Below are 26417 nucleotides of genomic sequence, written 5' to 3' on the forward strand. Positions count from 1 at the left end.
AAAAAAGCATGCTTTCGAAAAATTTGCAAAAACGGCAAAGGCTACAGCCTTGCTTTTTTTGAAAAAGCGCGAAATTTTGACTTTTTCGAGGAAATGATTGTAATCGATCAGAAAAAATAGGATGATCACAAACGAACCTGTTGCACGATTAATAAATGCGTATTTGTTGAGAATTTGTCAAAAAAGTTGCGTGGTGATTGCGGATTTTAGTGGGAATAACAGGAAAGGAAATGAAACATGGGATGTTGATACTATAAAATGCAATTCAATTTTAGCAATATTTATGCAAATACTTTAACCTGTAATCCCAGGAAATGGTTTCTGATTCTAATAACATTTGTACCTGAGGTTCATTTTTGTAATACAGAAACCTTTAAATTAAAAGAATTTTAATTACGCAATTTCATTGAGTGCAAACGATACAGAAATAAGAATTAATAAAAATCAACACAATGAATTACACTTTTCATCTAATATTGCATTATTTCTCTCAATCAATGATACGTTTCCAAACAATCAATTCTGTCAAATATCTTATTAAATAATCATTTGAGAATAATTCATAGTATCTTTAATTAATAACTGTACAATATTTGTTCCATATATGAAGGAAGAATTCATTAATACATTTTACTTCCCCAGAGGCACGCTTCTTGTCGTACTTAACCTATGTAGAGATATGTCGAAAAATTAGAATAAATACTAACTATAGGCGCATTAGTTTTTCATAAATTGTTAATTTATTCTATTTTCACCCTTTGAAATTAATTATTTTGACAAAATACAACATTTAAGCTACTGTGGCTTTGTGCAGTCCAAAATTGTGATGAATCGCTTGTCAAAAATAAAAATTAAATAAACGAAAAACAGTGGCGGGACGCCTGGCCGTCTTTATAGTGGAAAGGCGTCATGAACTAAGTGAACGTCATCTGTCGCTGCAGTAAGCCATGTCAGCAAAACAACACGCGCTCAGTTACTACTAAAAATATGAATATTATAAACCAAATATAAGAAGTACTGAATATAAATAAGAAAATATGAACTATGATGAAATATTAATTTGCATATTCGATAAATAATCTTCAGGCAGTGTTATAAGACTGGGAATATAACTGCACTAAACTTAAATGCTAAATTACCTTTTTTTGATAAAAATAATTTTCAACCAGTTCTTGATAATCAGACTTTAACTTTTCAAAATGGGATGGACCGCAGCCTAAAATAGTATATCTTACATTGGTCCTATTATGGCGAACTGCTGCGATTATTGAACATCTAAATGAAATAATTCCAAGCAAACGCTTTTAACTAGACGTAAAATTTCAAAAATTATACACAATCCTTATGCACTTGGTTATGTTACTAAATTATCAATTATTAATTCAATATGGATTTTCAGATTTACTTTTATTCAACTTCAAAGTCACTTACAAAAATGTAACTTACTAAAACAAATGTTATTTAGCTGTTGTGCCTCATTATCCATTCGTCCTTCTTTATTGAAATACTTTGAAAAAGTGCAAATGAATTTCAAGTGTGCTCTATCGGTGCATCGAACTTACAATTATTTGAAATTGGGCACAAAAGAACAGAAATAGCACTCGCATGGCCACTAAAACTTGTTTTATTCTTCTTCTATTAATTACTGAGCAAAATGGTCATTTTTGATTTGCATTTCAATCGCATAATTGGTTCAAATTGACCGAGAACACATTTACAAAAAAGTATGCAAGTTACTAAACCACACTGTCATCAACGCAACGCATATTATAACATTATTAACATTTATAGCAATTATGCTCATACAGTTCATCAAACAGATTCAATCGAATTTTAAAATCATCATAATATGCAATGTAATATAATAAAAAACTTATTATTGTTAGATGTTTTCAATTTGCATTCGATAACTTTGGACAACATGTTTCAATGTCATCTATTTGTAGTATTGATTTTCAAATCATGCAAATTTTGAAAGTGAGGTGTATTGTAATGAAGTTATGTAAATATGTTTGTTTTCTATTGTTGATTGCTATTTCTACAGTTGATGTTTTGGCAATATTTAAAAGGGCTTCAAAAAATATATAACGTAAAGAAAAAACAAACAAAGAATTGCAACCAACATATATTATCAAATTTATGCTATTGGGAAGCAGATAATAACTTTACAAAGAGAAGAAAGCATAGATGGATATTGTAGATAGCGTAACATAAAATATCCTTCAATTATTGATGATAATAGAGCAGCACTGACGTTCGGTTCATGCAAAATCCGTATTTTGCGCTTTTCCTAGAATTTATTAAAAGCTGTAAATATTTAGTTTTGTAACTTTCATTTACTTTGTTTATTAGATTTAAATATTCGGCATATAGGTGTTGTTATAAGTAAACGTATTTGCTTTTTCTAATTTTACTCTATTCTAAACCTTATTACATTTTATTCAGTTTTATGTTTTGATAATTAATAATTCTTTTGTTTAAAAACAAATAAGTAGTAGTATGTATATATATTTATATATGCACTATTAGAATTGAATTTTGAGTGATGGCGTCAGCTGATGCTTTTTGTCAAATGCTTCCAAGGGTATACTTTTTGTTTCATGAATGCTTTTTATCAGTTTGGCAGTATCAGTTGACAGGCAAACGCTCAAATTTCTTTTGCGCTGTATATAAGCTTTTCGAAAGCTTTTTCTTCTTCTTCTTTACCTTTCCAAAATGATCATAAATGCTTTTTTTCTTATTTTCATTTTTTTGGTCAGCTTTCAACATCAGTTCCTCCAGATTGTTAATTCTGAAGGTTCGCCAGCTTATGCTATTAATAATGGAAATTAGTTTACATGTGAAGTGTTGATTTTAGTTTTTTTCAATGGTCGTCGTTTTGAATTAATCCCAACAGAGCAGTTTCGTGGTATGTTGCGGGTCAGCGATATCACTTCCATAAGAATTACGCTGATAACATTCAGTACCAATTTCGAATTGATGGCGTTGCGCCATGATCAAGATTTCTTAGCTGTTGACTTCGAAATTCCTTTGGTTAAAGTAAATTTGACATTTTCGACTCTTTGATTTCGATTTTGTTGTACTCAATCTGCCTTTTAATTCAGATACATCGCAGATTAAGGTGGTACAATCGTGCAGAACTTTTCACGGCTTCCTCTCCTCTTGATCTCAGTGATGGCCACTGGCATACTGTTTCTGTGCACTTCCTCAAAGAAGGTGGAATCGCTCTAGCAGTAGATGGCGTCGATGTATCAGTTAATCGATATCCAATAACCACAACTCATGTTCTTTCTTGGCCCTCCTCCAACGGACTGTCGATTGGGGGATATGCTGTCGGCTCTAATCACTTTCGCGGATGCTTCAAAAAATTCTATGTGGATTACTCAGATATTTTGCAATTTTATTCGGACATATTTCATGAAAGGTAAGCATTCTTGAAATATTGCTGAAAAAATTTTGTTTCATTTACTTCAGTCCAATTTTGTTTGCTTAACACGACAACATGAAATACTGAAGCAATTATGCATGTTAAATAAAATCAGAGAGCAGCAGCATCTGACAAACAAAGCGCTAGGGTAATTAATGCACAGAAACTGTTGCTTTGCTGTGTTGAGATAACCGTTGAGCTTTTTAAGGACTTTACAAAAAGGACCTTTAATTGTGACTACTTTTTTGGTACTTCATAAAAGTTGTTCCATTTAATACATTTCAATTAATTTGAATTTAATAAAAGTTAAAATTATCGTCATAAACTCCAATAACTCCCGTACCATTGGCTGTTCTGTGCAATTCCTCGTGTTTATTAATTTCTTATTAGTAATGTTCTTCTTGATCGATTGGGTTTTTGATCGAGTTGAAATTTCACACAACCTGTCCAGATGTAAAAACCATGCGCAAGTAGCATATTCACCAGTCAGTTCAAGATTACTGGAATGCTGATGCTTTTCTCCGAACGTGTAGCTTTGTAATGTAGAAGTTGAAATTCTTAAACAAATTTAAACTAGCTGACGAGCAAAATTGATGACATGCCAGTTGTAGCTTTGAAGGCACGTTAAAACAAATGTTTTTAGACGGACGAACAGCTGTGAGCACCTGTTCGAAACGAAACGCATGCAAGTGTCAGTGACGTTTAGACAAAACGGATCAGCGGAGTATTTTTACGGTGAAGAAGCGGTGCCTGGGCCTGATGGTCCGCCAGTGCGTATTGCGTTTCGTTGGCGCACAGAGAATCCTCAGGCTACAGCATTACAGCATCGAACAGAAATGAGCAACGGCAACATAATCGAGACTACGGTTCGATTGGATGGTGGTGTCCTCACGTTGACTCACTGTGCACCTGGTAAGCAGTTGGCCTATCTGAAATCCAACGCTCAACTTGCCAGTGGTCAGTGGAATGACATACAAGTGGATATCAGTCGAACAGTGCTGAGGTTGCGCGTCAATGCTGACAGTGTTGAAAAACAGGTGAATAATGTCGAAAAATTTTGGAAAACTGCGTCGAAAATGATGTCCAGGATAAGATTCGGTCGACCCGTAGGATGCGTCTGTTTAGACGAATGTGCTACGGTTGATGGTTTCACTGGATGCTTGGAACATGTACAAATACAAAATTATACTGTCGATGTGTACACTGCTCCGGTAAGAAATAATCTAGCTGTTGGCTGTTACGAATGTTTGTTCGAAGCTTCGCGTAACGTCTGCATGGCTTTGGACAATTCGAAAGGCACAGTCTTACCAGAGGCAGAAGAAAAAGAAAAACAAGAAGTAGAAGAAAATGAAGCTATGGAGAGCACCATCTATGCAGGAGAAGTATCAGTCGAAGTAGACGAAGGTGCAGAAGTTTATTTAGAATCTGAAAAGTTGCAATTATTGACAAGAGCACTGGATACTCGCAAAAATTTGCTTTTCACAGTTCACCAGTCTCCAACGTATGGTAAATTGTACAAATTATATGAAAACTTTCGTATTGCTGTCGAACAGTTCACAGATGCCGATGTAGCTTTGCAACGGGTCCTGTACTTGCATGATGGAAGTGAAACGAGTGCTGATTTTTGTGTACTGGAAGTTGAAAGTTTGGAAAGTTACCGTGGCTTCACAAATACTCCGCCCCTGCTCATGATAAACTTCCAGATTCGTCCAATCAACGATTCACCAAAAGTGGAATTGCCAACCAATGGGCTCTTGCAAATGATGCAGCAAAGCTGTCTGCAATTGACTGATCGTTATTTTTTCGTCGAAGATGCCGATGATCCATTGGAACAAGTTCATATTGTTGTAAAAGAACAAACGCCAACTTTGAGCTACATACAACTGGCTGATCAAACTGGTCATCCGGTTGAAAGATTCACTGGCCAAAATTTGCGCGACGGCTTGGTCAGTGTTGTACATGTTGCCGGTCAGCGTTCTAACATCACTCTTCGTGTAGCTGATTCTCAGAATTCCGCTATGACTGTGCAGCTTAGAGTTCAGGCGAACCACGTACGCATACGATCGAAGAGCAAAAAGCCGTTGACTGTATTTCACGGTTCGAGTGCAGTTTTGAATACAGATCATTTGTCGTTCGTCATCGCTGCCGGCGACCAAGAACGCAGTGCAATAATGTACGAAGTTCTCGAACCGCCGCTATACGGACTGTTGGAATTGGAACTGACAGAACGGATGTGGGTTGTTGTAGATCGGTTCAATCAGTCGAACGTGGACGAGAATCGAGTTCGCTACAAACACGCCAACGGTGGCTTTCCAACGTCCGATAAAATTCATTTGAAAATATCAGGCCAAAATCCAGACATCGCCTCTGAAACATTGATCGATGTACAGTTTGCCCGTAAAGCGATCAAAGTATTCAGTGCTACACCGTTTGTAACTTTTTCTCAACGAAAATCGACAATCCAACGAAACCACCTGCTTGCATGGACTTTTCCAAAGCCGACTAACCCAGACGACATTCGTTACGAAATTACAAAGGCCTCGGTTTATGGATTTTTGGTCAAAGTTTTCGAACAATCCGATGGAAGAAAGGTACGTCGATTGGGTGTTTATTCGAATTTTTCACAAACAGATATTGACAACGGCCGACTGCATTATCAACTTCGGTACAACCATTTTTCTTTACTGCACGATTTTTTTCAATTTACAGTAACTGCGCTCGGGATAACCACAACTCCAAGTCGATTTTCCATTGTTTACATTCCAGGTAAAGCAGGCATTTTTATTCAGCTGGATTATTTTTTCCAATACAAATTTCCATTCATAGTAGATAGAGTTCTATAGTTGTATCTTTGGTAGCAAGTGATATTTAAATTTTTATGAAATAAGCACTACCTTTCACTGACACTGCACCATTGCAGAGAATGAAAGAGGCATGCTTGTTAATCGAACGTTGATCATCAAGCGTGGCATGACAAAGGTGATTTCTAACTCGACCATTTACGCGAGCATGAATCGATTTTACAACTTTTTGTACAAAGTAGTGTCAGGACCAAAATTCGGTCGACTGTTCGTCACTTCTTCTTCTGCCGCTGTTGCCTCTTCAGCTCCTGTTGCATTCACCAATGCTGATATCAACAATGGTCAGTTGTTTTATGAACACGATGGTTCAGAGTCGACCCGGGATCAAGTGTTTCTACTGGTCAGCCCGTTGTTAGAAAATAACGTGGTCGAAGATAGAATTAAACTGACCGTTTGGTTCCGGATTCGCATTCTTCCGAACAGTCCACTACCGCCCAAACGTACGGACGATCGAATCTTGTATATTCCGATTAATGGCGAAAAACTGATCGACGTCGACGACATCGGCTTTGAAAACTCAGCTCCTTCAACATTACTTGAATATCACTTTGCTGATTCACATCCAAATGGTCACTTTTTCTTAACCTCTTTGCCAAATGCAACAATTAACTCATTTAGCCAACAGCAGCTCAAAAATGGGAAAGTCGGTTTCCGACACACCGGGCAGCAGAGCAATAAAATGACAGAAATCCCATTCTACGTTACTGATGGCAAGCACATTGTTCACGACCGTCTTGTTGTCCAAGCATCAGAATTGTTTTTCATGCTTCGAGCTGTTCGACCGTTGGAAGCACGTTTCGGTGAACTGGTTGAACTAACTGTGGATTTGTTCGAGCTTAAAAGCAGTCTAAACATTACAAAAAAGCAGATAAATCTGCTTATTGCAGAACCGATGAACAGTGGTCGTCTGTTGAAACAATCAACTCAAATAACCAAAACTGTAAATCGTTTCACCTATGAGGATATTGTCCAAGGTCGCATTTTTTATGTACATTCTGAATCTAGCGAACATTCGGTTGTAAATCGAATTAGATTCGCCGTACGAGCCGGTTCTTTTCAAACTCAGTTCCACTTGCAGATCAACATAATCCGACAGTCACCAGATTATCGAATCAACGTCGAAGTAGTGCGTGGTGGGGTGGCGACGTTGACTGTAGACCATCTGGATGCAGATCATTCAATATGGACTTCGGTTTCGGCTAGAACAGTTCTGCTGGCAGTAACTGCTCGACCGATTCATGGTTCGCTGGTGCTCGGCAGGTACGTTGGCTCTCGTTCGAGCACAATGCTTGACTTGATCAACGTGGACCGCTATCACTGTGACCAGGCTACATTGCACGATGTGCAAAACCGCCTACTCCACTACGTCCACCATTTTGATCCAAACATGAACAAAACTGACGGTCATCACAACGACACTGTCGTGTTCTCAGTAACATCGTCAACACTGCCTGGAAGACGTTTGCGAATCCTGGTGAATGTAACGTTCCAGGAAGCGATCGATATACGCGACGGTCAGTTGACAGTAGCTGAGTTCAGTAGAGTTTTAGTCAGCAGTCATACGATAAGGTTGTCGACAAACATGGTAATTGCTGAATCCAGTGAGCGTCTACTGTTAACCAACGGACCAAAACACGGCCTACTGGTAGTCGACGAACCTGGAAAGCAGCCGTCGATCGTGTCCTCAACAATCGAATGGGATAAGGTTCGCTTCGGTCGTCTGTGGTACGTACACGACGGTGGTGATCGTCATCAATTTGAGGATCAGTTCCAAGTTTTGGCGACAATTGAAAATGGAACGTGCCGAAGTGAACCAGCCACGGTTTATGTGCGCATTTTACGTGCAAATTTGCAGCCGCCAAAAATTTTGCTCAACGAACCAATGCGCTGGAAAAACAAACGTCAGAATTGGGCAATTTTGTCAAATCAGCATCTGAAAGTTGCCGACGAAGACAGTCCAACTGATCAGTTGAAAATTCTTGTAACATCAAGTCAGAGTTGTTATTTAGCTTTTGATGGACATTTGTCTGATGCCATAAATGAATTCACGCAAATTGATGTCGATGAAGGTCGTGTGATGCTGGTCAAATACGAAGACAAATTTCCAACAGATGATGATGAGAATAGGCTATTCGGTTTCACTTTCTACGTCACGGACGGCAAATGGAACTCGATGCCGGATTGGTTCCGAGTTGTCAGCTTTGATCACTTTTCTGCAATACACGCAAATCATCGTCTGGATGTCGCTCCGGGCTCTTTGAGCAAGATCACCAACCATCATTTGCCGCTGTTGAGCGACGACAAAAGTTCCTTTGATTACGTCTACTCAGTTCTCGATCCACCAGCATACGGTGAACTGCTACTCGAAAATGTACTCACATCCGTATTTACACAATCGGACGTGGAAAATGGTTTGTTAGCTTACAATCAAACTGTACCAATACGAAGTTGGTCCAGTCGAGATTCGTTCACTTACGTACTTTCTCGAACCAGTTCATTTCCAAATTACGGCAACGTTTCGGCTTTGTTCGAGCGATGTCGTTTTCGCATTCGAATCAGCCACGCCTTTCTAGCTGCTACTGCGTTCGATTCTCTGGTGTCAACCAAGCCACTTCTTGTTCAATACGGAGGCGTTTGTGAGCTGGGATCAGCAAATTTGGATACGTCCACATTGGAACGCCGATGCGGGTGTTCGATCAAGATCGACTGGTTGCAACTGCCTCGCCATGGTTGGCTCGAGGTACGCGGTGAGAACGTGACCGAGTCGGGCATGTTACCAGTTAGCTCCGCTGAGTTGCAGCTAGGCTTGGTCTTCTACCATCACAGTTCGTTCAGCTGGTCAGATCAGATTGTCGTTGGAATTAGGCCCAAGCACTGGTCGAAACAATCCCAACAGGAGACGTTGGTCGTCCATTTGAAATGCATTGTCAAAGGCACATTTGACGCGGTCCACAATTATGAAAACGTACGCGATTTAGGTACTGTACGTTTGGTACGCGGTTGTAGTCGGACGTTGACGGAAAAGGATTTTTCCGCCCAAATGGAGAAAGATCATCGAACCCGATACAAAGTGATCAAGCATTCGACAAACGCCCGACTGATTTGCTCAGGTGTGCTGGCAAGTCGCTTCAGTTGGGCAGATTTGCAAAACGGTTCGCTGTCTTTGCACAGTACCGGCAGTTTGGATAACGACAGTGTGCTGATGGTCGCAATGGAAGAGCAACATTCGAAGCAGATGGAATCGTCGATTGTCTACCGGCTTGAGGTGCAGATCGAACCTCTGACGTTGGAGCTAGCCCACGCCAACGTGGTATACTATTCACAGACAGAACTATTGGTTCCAGTCAACAATCGCAGCTTGCTGGCACAAAGCAACGGCCCACCGGACGGGATTGTTTATGAAATTCAAATGGCACCACAGAACGGCAGTCTGAAATGGTCGAATGGTTCCTTGTGCACGAGGTTCACACAACGAAATGTCGACGACGGTTTGGTACTTTATCATCCTACCAACCGTGACGCGTACCGGGATCAGCTGTTGTTCAAGGTTTCTGATTCATACAACACATTAGATCGTCAGGTGTTGTCTTTCTGGGCTCTGCCAGCGCTAGATCAGAAAGACGTGGTAGTGACGGCGGGCCAACGAGCACTGATCACTGCTGAACATTTGGCCTTGCACCCAATGCTTCAAGGTAAAGCGGTCGCTTTTCGAGTTCTCAGTCGACCAGTATACGGTAAACTGGTAAACGCCGGCAGTGCTGTGTCAGACTACTTCGACGCAATCGATTTGCTGGAACGTCGTCTGGAGTACGTGAGCGACCGACCAGTTGATCGGGACGTCCTGCTGGATCATTTCACATTCGAACTTCGAGCTGAACACTTACCCCCAGCTCGTGGGCAGGTGTCAATTGTTGTGGTGCATACGCCATCGGATGCGAGGCTCCAACTCTCTTCTGCAGTCGACGATTCCACCGGAGCCGAAGATTTCACGTTATCACCATTTGTGGACGTTGGATCAGCACTTTGGGTTCCGAACATCGATCCAAAACACGACTTGGTCGGCTTTGTACTGCTGATCGTTTCCGTCGCTTCAGTGTTTGTGGTGCTGATTCGTAAAATTCGCGTCTACGGCAAGAAACGGCGCTTCTTGATCAACACTGAATATCAGATGACCATGGTGCCGTTGGATGACGAAATCGTCGAACCTGCTACAACGGCTCTGCTAGCCGAAACTCCGCTATCCAGCCACCAAACGTTGGATACACGTCCACTGGAGACATCGCCGTTCAACAATCGCACGTCGTCATCATCTGCATGCGTACCGACGAAACGTAAAATCTCGTTGGATTTGTGTGCGGCCTCAGACACGACGTTGGCAGATCATGGGCATGAAAATTACATACCGGCCGTGACCAATTCAGAACCGTCTGGCAGTGTTGAAATGGCTGTGAAACTAAACAAAAACCAATACTGGGTTTGAATATTAAGAACAACAGCCGAAAGTTCACAGTACGAGTATTTTTTTAAATTTATTGTTTGTTTGTTTGTTTTTCTTGCATTTGATTTGTTATCATGCTTCAAGTTATCTTTTTTTACTTATTGTCATGAAAATGTTCAATAATATGAACAAGAGCAACAATTTCTTTGCCAGTAATAAGCAAATGGTATGAAATGAATATGAAGATAATGTGAACGTATGATTAAAGTTTCTAATGAAAAATTTATATGACAGTAAACAGTAAGTTAAAGAAAAGTTGTTATTAAAAATATGTAGTTCCATGTTACGCTGTCAAGCAGGAAGCACGTTGTTGTTCATGCGTTTAATGATACAAATCAGAAGGTCTTCCCATTGCACCTTGTAACAAATTGTGTCAGTCCTGTTAGCATATTCACTCACTTCGGTATAATTACTGAAGGAAACTACTGAATGCTTTCTCCAAACAAACAGTCTACCAATATCTACGTGGTACACAACTCGTATCGCGTCCTTACGAAAAGCATCAAACCAGCAAAAAAATGCAACGTCTATGAAAAATCCACGAAACGAAAACATGACAAACGAGAACAGGAAACCCACGATGCAAAAAAACTAAACGCCATATATAAATATGTAATTTCATTTGGTCTGTCATGAACGTCATCCGAGAAATATCGGCGTTCAGATAGAATCACAAATACAAGCGTATGCATGTATATTATCAGAGGCAGCTGTTTGATGGATGAGTTGGAAAAAGCTTCTTGCAATTCCATGAGATGCACAAAAGAAAAATAAATTAACAGCAAAATGCTTACAATACGGACAACACAGGATTGCATTTCTAAAGTGGTCAGCAAAGAATATCACCAAAGTCAAGCCAAGAAACTGTTTCCAACCAATACACTGCACATGCAATAGCTGATCAGTCGTTTTCTTTTGATATGCATTTTTATTTACATGAAACAACTGGGTTCTAGAGCTGGCATTTAAAGCAACTCAAATTTATTAATTCATACTTTAAGTTAATTGTAAAAAAAGTAATACTATTCACAATTGTATATACGAAAATTATTTTCGCCCTCCCCCCCCCCTCCCTCTTCCAAAAATAAAAAAAAAAGAAAAAAAACTACACATTCATTGCTATATTGAAATGCGTTGTTTGGTCACTTGGATGATGCAATCAGTTTCGATTTTCTCTGGCTGCTGTAATTGAATTCACCATTGAAAAACAGAGGCCGAGTTTTTGCGCATTAATGCAGTTCATCAAATTGGTATGCAATTCAATAACTGTGCGCCATTTATTTCAATCATCTGATGCATCAAAGTTCGTTTAACATTACCAATAATCCATGCAATGCTTTTCTTCTTTCATATTTTCATTTTTTGTTTGAAATAATAATAAAAAGATGAAAAGAAAAATCAATTCTTCTTCGTTATTTTCTAAAGCTAGTTAATTTGTTGCTCAGTTGTTTAATAAATTTTTGATTCAAATAAAAATTTACAAGAAACCATAATTCTTGTGTGTGTGTGTTCGTTTGTTCCATTTGTTCGTAGTAGAATAATGAAGTAATTATTAAAAGTGATATGCTATTTGAAACTTCAAACAAATAGCTGGCCAATGGTGACTAAGAGTAAATGTTAACTTCAACAATCTAAAAAATTGCTCACCAATTCCATTCGTTGGATAAAAAAATTGCTCAAAACATTTTGATCGTAATCCATTCAGTAAACGATTCAGTGGGTGAGTTTTCAATTGGTCGACCGATGGGGGCGACACCCAAATGAATAATCGATCTCAGTTATGCCAAAAGGCGGCAAAATTTTGTTTTCACCGTTGCCTAGGTGATTGCTTGTTCACTGCTAGCTTGACAGCTGCGTAAACGGTGCCTACTTCCGCCAAATGTACTCTGAATTATGTTTTGGCATTCATGAAGGCTTTTTACAAATCTAGGTCCTGAATCACAATGGACCGATGATGTAAAGCCGATGGTGCGCTTGTACAGCAGAATTAACGGATGGTCAACACCTCCGCATCCTTTGCAAATATTAGCCTGGTTCATAGTGGCTTTTGTGTCATTCATGACTTTTGGCGTTCTAGTACCATCGTTCCAATCTGACAAAGCTCGTCTCAGTTTGTACATAGTAAGTACGAATATTAGTATTTTAATATTTTCGCTAAGCAATGCTACAAAATCGTTTATTTACATATATTGTTTCCTTCATTTGCTTATTTTTTTTAATTATTAGATTTTTTCCATGTCAATTACACTGACCATTGTTATAAAAATTATTGTCACTTCAATTGATCCTTCCGATGATTTGGTGTCGAAGAAAATTCGACATCAGCCAAGACCTCGATTTGACCGAGAACGTTGCAAGCATGTCATTGATGAGCATTATTTTTGCAACGTTTGTGAAATGTTCATGTAAGTGCTCACCATTTGAACATTTTCTAAATTTTCACTTACAAAGTTCTATTCCATTACCAAAATGGAAGAACATCTTAGGATCTACTTATTTTTTTGGATTAACAAACCGTTTTCCTTTTTTCTTTTATCTGTTTATAGTTTAAGAATAGTTTAATTTCTAATCGGTTGAGATTAGTTGAAATTATCTATACTACAAATCAAATGACACTTACCATCGGCATATTTTAAAGTGATGATGCGTCCAATGCTGCTTTTGCCACTGTAGATGCTGAAGCACAGGTTCAAGATTACCTTGAAAATAGAAAGCTCGACAATTCAGGGTTCTTCAGCCAACGTTCTAATAGTGGTTTCAAATTACCATACTTTCAATAATGCTTCTTTGTTTGCAATTTCCAAAGCTGGAACTTCAACTATTTACACCACTAATAATACTTCTGCATACTCATCAAAAGCGACAATTTTTCCAATTGAAATATAAATTTTTAGCGAAAAATATATATATATTTATTTATTCACTGACTAATTTATTGATTTATTTATTTATCTAGAGAAGAATAAGTGACACATTGCTTCACAATTAGCCACTGTCAAATGTCATAAATAATCAAATTCTGAAAAGTTTATTTAATATTTATAATTAAAAATAGTTTTGCTATAAATAAATGAAAAGAATTAAAATGCAAATCAAATATCACTTCACGTAAGGTTCATTTACTAGATGAAGGTTAAAACGTGTAAAAATGAACACAATTTCAAATGTACTGAATTCGACATGTGCATATCTTTTCTTTTAATTAATCATAAACGTCAGCTTATATTTTAAATTCTTACGAATAAATTTTGAAAAAAAAACAAGAAAAAAAAAAGAAAAATACCTTCGTCTTTAACAAGTTCACATTCAGGATGAGCTGAAAATGTTATTTCAAAAAAAGTTATACAGTGCCTGCATTAATAATAATATTAATTATTATTAACTTGGTCAAAGTAGTAAATGTTTTGATTTTCATTTCATAGGATTCTCCACAACGACGTTCCATTTAGATTTATTGATTGTCCAACGGTCAAGAATACGTTCAATTTTAATTCGTATTCATATAATTCAGCCTGAAGGTTGGCATTAGAAAAATTGTTCGAAAATCGATTTACTTTGCTAACAATATGTTTTCACAACGCCTGAATGGATGTTTCAGATGAAAAAAATAATTCAAATTATAACAATTTACCATCTATTATATTTTTGAATTATTTTCTATTTTTTCTTTAATTTTTCAGACATCCATCTTCCAAACATTGCAGACAATGCAACAAATGCGTGTACAATTTCGATCACCACTGCAAATGGCTCAACAATTGCATTGGTGGAAAAAATTACAAGTACATACAATTCTATACTTTCACTATAACTCTTATATTTCTTCATTTGTTGTATGATAACATTAAAAGAAAAAGTCAATTTAAAATATGTATACATAGCTATAAAGCACAGATACAGACATATATTATTTATTACCTTGTTTTTCTTTCATTTCGTTTCATCCTGTCACAGATGTTTCATAGCCTTCATCTGTACGGTCAGCTTTCTCACCATATGCATCTTTGCTCTTGCAACGGTCATTATTATACTTTTCTTTACAGTGCCAAAATTTCTGAATCTAACAGCCGGTAACAAATTTGCATTGTTAACATTGTTGCTTTTTGGTGAATTTTTCTTAACACTTAGGGCGGTTCATTCTGTGCGGAAAAGCAATTTCTGAATCGACATGGCTAACGTTGACCGCTTCCATTGTTCTAATTTCGTTCACAATCGCTGTTCTCTCTTTGCATTTACTATTCTTCCACATTAAATTGAGTAAGTTGAGATGCTTTCTGTTTCATTTTCAACATGCTGAGTGAAATGAATTTCAGATAAAGTTTAAAAAAGCGAACTTGTCAACAGTTTTAATTCAAACTTTTATTTACTGATATTATTTTCAGTGAACCAAGGCCTTACTACATATTCATATGTTGTCGCACAAAGAAGAAATGAAGAAGCATCTGATCATGACAATCATATCACTCCAATGGTCGAATGCTGCTTTCCAATGAAAAGAAGGTGGAACATGGGCAACTGCTTGCCAGGCCATAGTTCCAGAAAGCAAAAGGTAAAGAAATTTCCATCTTCTTCTAATAATAGTACAATCAAATATGCAAACACCGCTCTACTACAGGTGACAAAGGTTTGCCCAATTCTGCCAGTACAAAAATCCGCATCACAAAACGGGTAAGCTACCAACCAACAACAATCACACGCTGCGATTGTTTGAAGCTTTAACTGAAATGATACAATTCTAGCCACACCCAGACGGACAATAAAGCATGAACAAACACAGAAAATAAGAGCATGCCGTTGACAGTGAAAAACAATCTCTCTTCTCATCTGGAAATCATTTCGCTGTGTCTTAAAGCTAAGCTAGAAATCAAATGCTTTCAAAATCTCAATTTTCCAGTACTATGCGGTATATACATATATATATATATCTTGGTAATGTGTTGCTCAACAAAATCTACTGCATAATTTCCATAAAGATTTTCTTTCTTTTTCTTTTAACCAATATTTTACATCGAAATGATTTAAATCACACTTAACTGTAAAATGAATACGTGTAACAGATTCAAAAAAATATCAAATAAACAAGAGAAGGCATAATATAACATTTGAAAATATTTACTCACTTATCTTTTCTCCTAGTAAGCTTTCTGAACCAGCGTTTGAACATATCGGAAATTTCATCCGCATCGTACAATAAAAATGAATTGCCATCGCTACGAAGACGACTAATGTTCGCCCTACGCACAGCTCTGATCTTTCCTCTGGCTGATTCAATCCCTGAAAAGTAATTTTAAAATATTTAAATTAAAACTGTAAAGAAAAAAACAAAATTCCTGCCTTCGGACAATTGCAATGGCATGTCAGCAAAAGCTTCGCGTTCAGAATTCAAGAATATAACTGGATGAGGAATGCTGAAAACATTCCTATACCAGCGAGTCCAATAAAGACTAGCCAACGCAGTGTTGATAGCGAAATCCGTGGTGCAAAAGCACAACGTAGTCTGAATAAAAAACATTACTATTCTTAAATTGTAAAAATAAAAATGATAAATTGCAAAAAAACTAACTTACAGCAGGCATATTAGCAAAAATAAACAAAGAACCGGAGCTTAAAGTTGTGACCAAAATGCGTCCTAGTGTACTGGTGACAGTTCCTTTACCACCAACGCTAGTTGACTGTTCCATGCGAATCTACAAAATTGAACATCTCCAAAGTTGAAGGAGAAATAATGAAGTGCCAAAAATGCTTACAAACATCCAAGTAAAATAAGTGAACGATGTTATCAAAGCTAACAATGCACTTTGGTCAGTCAAATTTTCAAAAAAATAAACTCCGCCTGCTTCAAAACCCACACAGTGCTTTGCAGCAATATGTTTGAGCGCAAAGAATTGCGTAGAAAAAATAGAAACCTATAAGCTGAAATTTTTACAAAAACAAAATAAATCAATGCACACAAGTGAACATACAGATATTATTATATTAAACAACTGTGAACCGATAGTGGGCAAATTGCGCAATGCGCAATATTCCGCATAATCAGCTTCTGTTTCGAGAATACCTTTCAAGTCAATTTTCTTTCTAGCCTGAGCAATTCTCCTGTGATGGGCTACCATTTCTGGCATTGCGTTGTAAAATGCCGCATGCATGCGTTGGTTGGAAACGGTTATAAATGGAAACATCGCCAAACGCAACAATGTTGCAGCTGAACAACACGTATTCATTTTATCATTTGCATAAAGTCTACTCGTGCAAAAATAGAAACAATTTCTTTTTTTAACAATTATTCAATCTTAGCTGTGCTAAAAAATTTTCAAGAACGAAAAAAACTCACAGGTTAAATGCACATAACAAACCAAATAAATTAATCTTATGGACATTATAATGTAAAAAGCGTAACATGGCAAACATGATAAGAGCATAAAATATATTATTAATAATTTCAAAAAACATAATTTTTTTAAATAAAACATGCTAATTAAAGAAACAAAAAATCAAATCAAAAAATAAGCATTACTTGTTGCAATGGCTATCCACCAAGGAACGTCTAAAGTAGACTGCACAAAATTCAACAGTTGCGAATACCAACGAAACCCAACAAATGAATCATCACCAAAAATATTACACAATTCAAAGCTTTCCATCACCTCTCCATCCTTACTGTCGGAGCTTGTTTCGTTCAACAAGTCTAAGATATCTGAAGATTCCTAAAATCATTGCACTGACCATGAAACCAAAAAAAGCAATGAACTGAACGAGCTTAAACAGAAAACAAGTACCGACGAAGAGTCTGTTTTTAAATGACGATATGCTACACAGCGAACTGGTAATGAAGTCATGCACCGGGGGATTAAAATTTTCTCAGCACATCCTTTGTTGAGAAACCGACTGGCACATCTTGCTGAACACACTCGACCAATATAAAGGAATTTGGAAGTTAATCTTAAATTCATTTACAGCTCAACCACGAAACAATACACCAAACTGTAAAAGTGGAAGCAATTTCGAAGATTCATACTGTAGATTTTCAGGTATGGCACGATACGGTAAATAAAGAAAATTTGTCTCAAGATTTAAAAGCACTGCGAAAATAAAAAATATCACTATAGAACTTGTAACAGTTCAAAATGTTTTTTTGTCTCGTAATCATCAAATTTTAATCTTAAATGGCACGTTAACTGTACAGTACAAAACTTTCTGCCTCTGAGCTTGACAATAAAACATATTACTAAAATATATTGTCTACTCTTTTGCAATTTTTAAATACAATGCTTCATTTCAAAAAGCTATACGCATTACAAATACGTTTACATTAAATTACATTTGTGTAATCTTCTAATTTGTAAAACCGTGATATGCTTGCCATTGCCGCAGACTGCTTCTTTTGAACGAAGCAAATATCGTTCAAACTGACAGATTGAAGCAAAAACATTTATTACGCTAATTGAAATACAGTAAAATGTTATCTTCACTGCTGTAAAATCTTTCCAGTCTTTCTTTACGCATTATCTGAACAAGCAATATTGAATATTGTATAACTGAAAGATTATTAAAATATAAATATTTGAAATAAATATCACGCTGATCTCCCATATGGAGAGAAAATCTTGTAATTTTAGCAAAACTATATATAACTTTCCATCTTTTTCACTAATCACCTCAAAAGTTAAATCTACTAAACAATATTTCTGTAAAAGACTAAAATAATAAACTTATAAAATAATATAAATAATGATATAATGTTTGGAAAAAACCATTTTCAGCGTCGCTGCTTAAGATGCTGCTTCTGGGCCGATGGAGCGCTGAATGTCAAACAAAGCGGATCCAATTTCAGCTTCGGTTCGTGAAAGCCCGGGCTGCTGACGCATTTCGCCAACAACTCATCAGATACAAAAACACCATGTCTGCCTCCGTAATAGTACGTGATGTTCATCTCTTGCAATGTCTCCTGAATATCTTCCAAACGAATTGCAGTTTTCTGTCTAAAATAGTAACAACATAAATAAATTCATAGGAGAGAAAAAAACAAACAAACAAACAAACAAACAAATAGCGTACACTATCTCATCGAGAGTTATGAACCGACCAACATTTTTACCGAACATCTGAATAATCACCCATGCAAAATAAGATCGGTAGGCTCGTTTGCCAAGATCGGAAAGTGGACGTTCGGGTCCAGCTGGGATTCCAATTCGAGTTGAAATTGCATAACCTTCAAAAATCAAAATCATTCAAATTCAACTTTGCAATAATTGGGCATATTAAAAAAATCAGCTTACTGAGCTGGATCAAAAACAGTCCATATGATTTCTTCTGATACTGTGGAAAAACAGAAATGCAAGCCAAATTATTGCATTCCGAATTCTTTTCCTATAAAAATACTAAACTATAATTCATCTGAATATAAATCATTTTTCAATAAAAATTACCTTGGAATAAAATCCAGCCATGTGATATCCATTTTCCTCATCCAGCTCATAGAGTACGTAAAAGAAGAACTCTTGAACCAGAAAACACACCGCTTTGTGATAGATGAACAATTTACCAAGCAATGCCAAAAATTGACAGTACAGCTGAAATAATTAATGCATAATTAATAAAATTTGTCTACGAATAAAATATCAGTCAATACAAAAAGCTTACTTTATTCTTGTCACCGTCCACTTCTATTACCACAAGATTATCTTTGCGGTAGACTTGCTTACCGGGCAATGGTCTCTGCGAACACCTTTTCTGAAAACACAGTTTCCAAAATTATTTCATAGGGCAACTGAATATTTGCAATCCACTAATAATATTAAAATAACGTTAAACGTATTCATTAAGATTGTTAACTGATTAACGTCACTGTAATTTTCCTAATTTGTGTTCCTCTTTTCTTAAAATTCCATACAACCCATGCAAGTATTCACTGAAACTAATGGCAACTATTTTACACACATCCAAGAGTTTTACTTACCATGTGCTCTTTTAATGATTTCGCGAGCAACATGTATTTGGCACAACGATCGCAAATGAACAATAACTTTTCGCAGTATTGCAAAGGATAACGCGAAGAATACCACGCCTTAATTCGAAAGTTTCCCATTTGGATGTAGTCAATATTTCGAACCATTGAATTCTAAGCATATTTTGAAAAAATAATTAAACACTATCAACAGAAATGCCGCCGTTACCTCGCGTTCATCATTGTCCTCTTCACAACTGGAGATATCACCGTTCTAAATAATACAGTTATTATTATATAATTTTTTCCATTCTAAAACATTTAATGAAAATCCACTTTACCAAAGTGTCGTGTTTCAATTTACTGCGAGTTTTCAAACCCGAACTATCCGTCACGCCCGTAGCTTTTGACATGCCATACAGCTCACCTATACGATCCAACGTCACCCACTCGTCCATGCGCGAACTCTCTGAAACAGAAACTCAATATGATGTTAATAAATGTGTTTACGCCTCAGTCTGATTCAAAAAGATTCACCTCTCAAATAGTGGACGTAGCATTCCAAAGTGTCTTCTGGAGAATTTGCAGAACGAATCGACAGCACTTTTCCTCTTCCTAAAAAACCAAAATGTCTACAGCAACACAGAACTTAACCATTTTTTCCATTATAAATCAAAAACATCATTCACTACAACTGATGCTTATTATTGTCAACTATTTTTTTCGTTCTTCTTTCAAGCAAATATTAAATATAACGTCAATTTTGCAAAATAATCCTATTACATGTCATACGTAGAAACAAATAATTATTTATTAAATTCAACTAAAAAGTATTTCATCATGCAATTAATTAAAAATAAAAATAATAGTCTTATTGTCAATTTATACAATAAATTTATTCCTCAATAATTCATAATGTACTCATAACAATATGAACAACTGCTTTTCTTCCTAAACTGTCATTCTCTATAGTCACAAACATACCAGTAATCATAACTGTAATTTCGAAGCCCAACTATAACTTTAAAAAATGAAGTACAACTAAAATTTAAAAAAATTAAAAATAATAATTCAAATTATATATATATATTTTAAAAAAACTAATAAAAACAAATAAAACAACACAAAAATATTTTTACAATTCAACTACATTGCAATACAGTTGCACATTAAATGAAAAAGTCATAATTTAAATTGTAAAAAAAAAGCCAATCACCGCTGAAGACGACTCGCTTAACAGCTAATAAAAATACACAAAAACAAATTAGTTACTGCTATTCAGTCAAATGCTGAACTCACTTATAAGACTTTATAATCTGGGTACTGTACGCAATTTCAAACTTTTACTTCAGAACGACTAACATAAATAAATAATTTTTGCAAAACTAACAAAAATGCATTCCCTTAACTTTAAAATACTATTAAAAGTAAAAAAACAAATAAAATCTTAAATTAAAAGTAAATGATGCCTACAAATGACTAAATCCTTACGTTTCTCGCCATTACTACGAGTGACATAATAAACAGCTTTAAGCGCTGGCAAACTGACGTCATAGTCCAGCTTCTTCTGCAAATTCAACGCTTCTGATTCATCCCTGCCTGAAAATGAAAAGCTTCATTAAATTTTTCAATAAAATAAAACAAACTGTACGAACTACCGTACAATTACTAATTGTTTGGTCTGTTAATTTTAGTGCCCAAAAAAATAAAAAATCGTCTACCTTGATATTGAGTGATACTTTTATCTTCCATAGCAGTTGACGAGATCAACTAAAAAATGACAATACCGTCCTAAACAACACTGCTCTAATGTAATTCAAAACAAACGCACGCGACAAACTGCATACACCAGACAAAATAAACAACTCCCAAAAAAACGCGAAGTGATCAATCACTGACAGTAACCTTTTTGTATACTCAAGTTCTTGTAAGATAAGTTTTTGTATAGTAAGACAATTTATCTGTTAATAAATACAGTTTATAATTCTCAGGAAATCGTTTTTCTGTAATACAACGTCAGTACTAACGTTTTTGAAATGTCATTTCTTCGTAACTTTAAAAAAAAAGAAAAGTTAATTTACTTGTAATTCTTGCTACTAAATATATTGAAAAATTCTTTCATCTATAAATCGCTCTCTATACAAATTTAATGAAAAATTACATAATAAATTTAATAAAATGGCGTAAATAGCTGATAAATGTAAATTACAGTATACCAGTGCATATGGTAATTTTATAATTAAACAGTCATTTATTGTTATTAAAATAAGCATTAAGGAAAATTATTGTTTTAACTTTGACTGTATTATTTTACAGTATGATTCTCAGCATAGATATGCCTATTTTTGGGAATTTAGGGTGTATCCTGATGAACATTGCGATACTGTATTGCACATTTTTGTTAGCAAATGACTTGTCAAATGTTAAAAACTTTTTAATTTCATTGTTAAATGAGCGATAAAATATTGAATTTTTTTCATTAAAATCGATTGAATTTTGAATGTAGAATGACAAATAACTGATTATCACCAAAAATAAAATGAACAACTAAGCTACAAGCATATATATACAGCATCAATCGCTAAAAAGCACATTGCAGTCTGTTTTCCTAATCAATCTGATGTTTTTTTAAATTTTCTTGACAATAATTAGTTTCTCGTATGACATGTAATGTTTCAAACAATCAGCATAAGCATTGTTTTGTTTGCTTGTAATGATAACTCCATTAATTACAAAATAGCATACCCTTAAAAAATAAAACTAGAGTAATTTTCTTCAAAAGCATTCAATTTCACGCTGTTCCTAGTCAATTTGCTTTCCTCAATATTTGCATTATTATGCATAACATAAGATATTGCAATAGTAAAAGAATATATTTAAAAATTGCAATCGATTAAAATTATTATATTACAATTATAACAGAATCTCCTCAAAAGGGGTTTTAATGGTACAATTCAGTTTTAACAAGAGAATAATTTACATTGCGGAGTATAACATTATTAATAATTTACAAACAAATGGATCAAATTGACGAATACGTCAGATTTAGAGATCATCGAATGGAAGGGTGCTGCTCAAGTCGATTGAGTTAGCATTTGCGTTTACAGCCAACGCTTCTCGTCTTAAACATTTTGTACACGACTTTCCTTCCATGCAGGCTTTGTGAAATACCCAAGCACACTTCGGGCACTACATGAAAAAAAGAAAACAATAATTTCTTCTGTTATTCACAGTATAATAAAACCATTTAGATATGAATTTCAATTACCCGAAATGCTTTTTGTAATTCAAATGGATAAATAACATCTGCACTGTTGCATATTTCACAGATGAATCCTTTCTGAGAACACAGTCGACAAGAATGCAAAACATGATTAACTGCGTATTCAAAGACCGGTTTCAATAATTTATGCAGCTTGCCAGAAGCTGTTTGCTCCAAATCCTGAGAAAACAAAACACAACAGATGAATGAACACAATAAGTAGAAAAGCAGCAACTTTTCCACTGCCATAACAATGCACTTACAACAAGTGAATACAAATCGATAACTTTGAAGAGATAATCTTTAGGCCATAAACGTTTGCTCAACTCTTCTGCTACCGATTTTCGGCATGTTAGCAAGTAAGCTGCTATGTAATTCAATTCCAGTCGAAGATCCTACAAAAGCAAGATGTATGAAAAAGTGAACTGTAAAAAAGTAAAAGCAATGCTGCAATCACTGCTTTCACAAATCATCGAAAACATGCTGTTCTCACATGCAACTGGGATAATGCTTTTGACTTCACCAACAATGCCGGATTGATTTCGTTCATGTGGAAAATAGGCTGGTCATAAATGCTGACTAAAAATGCTTTACTTGCTCTGGAAACTGTATGAATAAAAAAATCACGCTCATTTCAAAATCAATAAATATAAATAAATTAAAAAACACCTTTCCTGGGCGTAAAATCCCAGTTAAGCAGAGCACGAGCGGGTATGAGCATGGTATCATCAACATGGCAAGCACTGCAGTAATAATAACCATCAAAATTGCATACCTTGAATGGTTCGTTTGTAAAACCGATGCATCTTGCGCAACTGTGGCATTTTCCAGACTGCACGTCCAAACCCTTCTCGGTAGCAATTTTTGTCAAACATGCGTATTGCCATTTATTCTGCAACAAAAATTGAAAAAAATAAAATACAAATTATGAATTGGTAACAACAAATTTCCATCAACTACTTGCTCTCTGACAGCCAAATTGAGAAATTTCCATGCATCGGATGCAGATGAATCGTTCAACGATCCCGGGATGTCAAAACTGGCGCATAACTTCTGTTTTTCTTCTGATCCAGTACTCATGATGCAGTATTCATTTAAAGGCGGCTTTTGCGCATCTGCAGGATGAATTTCAAAAATTTCGAATACATCGTCTGGATTGGGCACCAGGTAGGATGCTTCGCAGGAAGCTTGGTCCGGACGTTCAATCACAAACGGCTCGGCTTCGCAAGACTCAAAGCCAATCTGATGAAAGTCAGCTTGCAAATCGGCCAGTGCCCCATCACCAATTTCGCCTGTATAAGATGATGAGCAGTCGTTCTCCGCCACATACCATTCAACACTATTCGGATCCAAGCTGTCTTCTTTGGTCGGTGACAGCTCAAATTCGACCACCGGGCTTTGGTCAGTTTTTCCATTTTCCGGCAATGACACTTCTATATATGAGACGGACACGTTCGGCGTTTTACAGTTAAGCACGTTCCCGTTGCGTTGGCTATCGCTGAAAGCAGTAAACGCCGGTTCCAATTTCGACATGATCTTGTCGCCAAACTGAGAAAAACTGAAAAGTCCAAATAATATCAAAATTTGCAAATCAATAATAAAAATATACATACCCGAGCAAAAATTCATCCGACGACATACCACTCAGAAGCGCAGCACTTGTGGTCAAACTGGACACTGCCGACGCACTGTACAAGTCGTCCATTGTGCAAGTATGGTCCAAGCTCAAGTCGTCCGAATTGTCTTCTTCTAACGAACAATGTTCTATCGTATTCTGACGCTCAGGATCACCGTCGTCGGCGCTGATTTGGCGTATAGTAGAGCCACCGTCGACTAACAGACCGGCTAACTTCAGCGGCGATGGAATCCAAATATTTAGAAGACTGCTGTTCAATGCCAAATTGAAGCTGAATTTCATCAGCGCACGCAAATGGTGACTGATTGAATCACGCAGCTTTTCGTCACGAATCAACGCATCATCGGCGTAATAATGTCTGAAATGCTTATTTTCAAACAGAGAAAACAAGATCTGTTAAAAATTCAACTTTAGAAAAAAGTCAACCTTAGCACATCTTTATTAGCAATAAATATGGATAAATAGTTGTCAACGACACCGTCGATTAATGCCAAACGCACCCAAACCTACAAGAAATATAACAAAGAAAGGCAATTGAAATCAAATTTATACAGTGCTCAATGATAATTACTCTAGATCTTCCAATGTCAGTGTTTATTTGATTCAGATTCTTGATTTGGGCACGAACGTTCCGATGCAAATATTTTGAAATAAAAGGCCAAAAATTCTAAATACAAATACTTTTTAAAAATTTTTTTCTGCATAAGTAAATTTGAAGAACCTCATCTCACTCAAATATAAAACACAGTTTTTCTTTGCATCAACATCACATATATGAAATAAATTTTCTGTGAAATTGAAAAATGAACTCATTTTTTACAAGTAAATTCTATTTTGAAGATAAAAAATTTAAGTAAAGATCTCATGTCAAAAAAACATGTTTTGCTTAAAAAAATAACTTACAGGCTCTGGATATTTTCGATGAGAATTCCGAATGACGTATTTAGGCCGCAGCCCGTGTATAAATAGTGCTTCAATAACGCAACACAAGTGATTTGTAGTTTCACTGTAAAATTAAAATTACAAACAGTAATAACAAAAGTTTATTCTTACTTATTCAAATAATTCATCTCTGCATCTGAATGTTTCTCGCGCAGAGCTGCTTTTACAGAACTACACAGTTCATAATAAAGAGTACGTTTTGAATCCATATTGCAAACATTAAAATGATTCAAAACGACATATGAACAAACAAATGTGAAAAACTCCTACAAAAATAAAAAGAATACTTAATTATTAAAATTATTTTGCTTGTATATCATTTGTGCGGCTAAAAGTTCAAAACATACCTTTGTAATGAACAGAAACAACAACTGGCGTCAACATACTGGAGCTGTAACAAGAATGCATGTGTACAGTACAACGTGAAAATCATGTCTAATAATTATGAAATGAAGCAAAAGAAAATGCTGCATAATTATAAATATTTAGCACGAATTTATATTTGAATTTATTTACTCATTCAATTTTATTTATTGTAATAAATATAATCTACAAAACATAATTTTTTAATTATATAAAAAAGTGTTAATTTCACTGTCTTGCTTTACCAACTGTGGTCGAAAATTTTTTGTGTGCATAGCCTACTTAATTTTACATGTAGTACACTTTTAATTAATAAATATTAAAGCTGAAGTAATGAGGTGAATTTTCAGCACATGTAAATAAACATTTTTTAATAAAGAATGACTAAAACTTGCGATACTCTGCATTCGATTTTTTAATTTTTACATTATTATTAATGATACTTTTATTTGAACTTAATTTTATTATAATCAAAAGTTATCAATTT

General features: G+C 35.8%; 3 protein-coding genes across 3 annotated transcripts; 1 reads left to right on the plus strand and 2 right to left on the minus strand.

The window, feature by feature from the left end:
• Positions 1 to 2979: 2979 nt before the first annotated feature.
• Tsp_08055 (hypothetical protein) lies at positions 2980 to 13566 on the plus strand. Its single transcript, XM_003373409.1, has 9 exons — positions 2980 to 3039; positions 3105 to 3424; positions 4071 to 4638; positions 4789 to 6193; positions 6348 to 10762; positions 11063 to 11189; positions 12717 to 12907; positions 13013 to 13191; positions 13425 to 13566. Exons 1-9 carry the CDS (start codon positions 2980 to 2982, stop codon positions 13564 to 13566), a joined length of 7407 nt encoding a protein of 2468 aa, XP_003373457.1.
• A 1675-nt stretch (positions 13567 to 15241) lies between these two features.
• On the minus strand, positions 15242 to 21479 carry Tsp_08056 (putative histone acetyltransferase MYST1). The gene is made up of 17 exons (XM_003373410.1): positions 21449 to 21479; positions 21219 to 21326; positions 20265 to 20342; positions 20069 to 20196; positions 19957 to 20001; positions 19740 to 19901; positions 19424 to 19513; positions 19210 to 19353; positions 19060 to 19150; positions 18839 to 18992; positions 18596 to 18762; positions 17298 to 17477; positions 16750 to 16985; positions 16534 to 16692; positions 16354 to 16473; positions 16110 to 16283; positions 15242 to 15610 (listed from the first exon to the last, which is right to left on the minus strand). Exons 1-17 carry the CDS (start codon positions 21477 to 21479, stop codon positions 15242 to 15244), a joined length of 2436 nt encoding a protein of 811 aa, XP_003373458.1.
• A 1293-nt stretch (positions 21480 to 22772) lies between these two features.
• On the minus strand, positions 22773 to 25776 carry Tsp_08057 (pleckstrin domain-containing family M member 1). Its single transcript, XM_003373411.1, has 10 exons — positions 25679 to 25776; positions 25529 to 25631; positions 25126 to 25292; positions 24603 to 24983; positions 23950 to 24547; positions 23659 to 23881; positions 23483 to 23568; positions 23253 to 23384; positions 22996 to 23169; positions 22773 to 22916 (listed from the first exon to the last, which is right to left on the minus strand). The coding sequence occupies exons 1-10, from the start codon at positions 25774 to 25776 to the stop codon at positions 22773 to 22775; spliced, it is 2106 nt and encodes a 701-aa protein (XP_003373459.1).
• Positions 25777 to 26417: the final 641 nt, after the last annotated feature.

This window comes from Trichinella spiralis, assembly GCF_000181795.1.
Source record: "Trichinella spiralis strain ISS 195 chromosome Unknown Scfld6, whole genome shotgun sequence".
Classification (NCBI taxonomy): Eukaryota; Metazoa; Nematoda; class Enoplea; order Trichinellida; family Trichinellidae; genus Trichinella; species Trichinella spiralis.

Coding starts and splice junctions, on each gene's coding strand:
- Tsp_08057 (XM_003373411.1), bottom strand. CDS start 25,776: ATGGATTCAAAACGTACTCTTTATTATGAACTGTGTAGTTCTGTAAAA. Junction 24,548..24,602: donor TCGGATGAATTTTTGCTCGG/GTATGTATATTT, acceptor TGGACTTTTCAG/TTTTTCTCAGTTTGGCGACA. Junction 23,170..23,252: donor TCGATTTGTATTCACTTGTT/GTAAGTGCATTG, acceptor TTGTTTTCTCAG/GATTTGGAGCAAACAGCTTC.
- Tsp_08056 (XM_003373410.1), bottom strand. CDS start 21,479: ATGGAAGATAAAAGTATCACTCAATATCAAG. Junction 19,514..19,739: donor AATCATTAAAAGAGCACATG/GTAAGTAAAACT, acceptor CTGTGTTTTCAG/AAAAGGTGTTCGCAGAGACC. Junction 16,693..16,749: donor TGTTTAATATAATAATATCT/GTATGTTCACTT, acceptor TTCAGCTTATAG/GTTTCTATTTTTTCTACGCA.
- Tsp_08055 (XM_003373409.1), top strand. CDS start 2,980: ATGGCGTTGCGCCATGATCAAGATTTCTTAGCTGTTGACTTCGAAATT. Junction 4,639..4,788: donor TCGATGTGTACACTGCTCCG/GTAAGAAATAAT, acceptor GAAGCTATGGAG/AGCACCATCTATGCAGGAGA. Junction 10,763..11,062: donor TAAACAAAAACCAATACTGG/GTTTGAATATTA, acceptor AAAAATATGTAG/TTCCATGTTACGCTGTCAAG.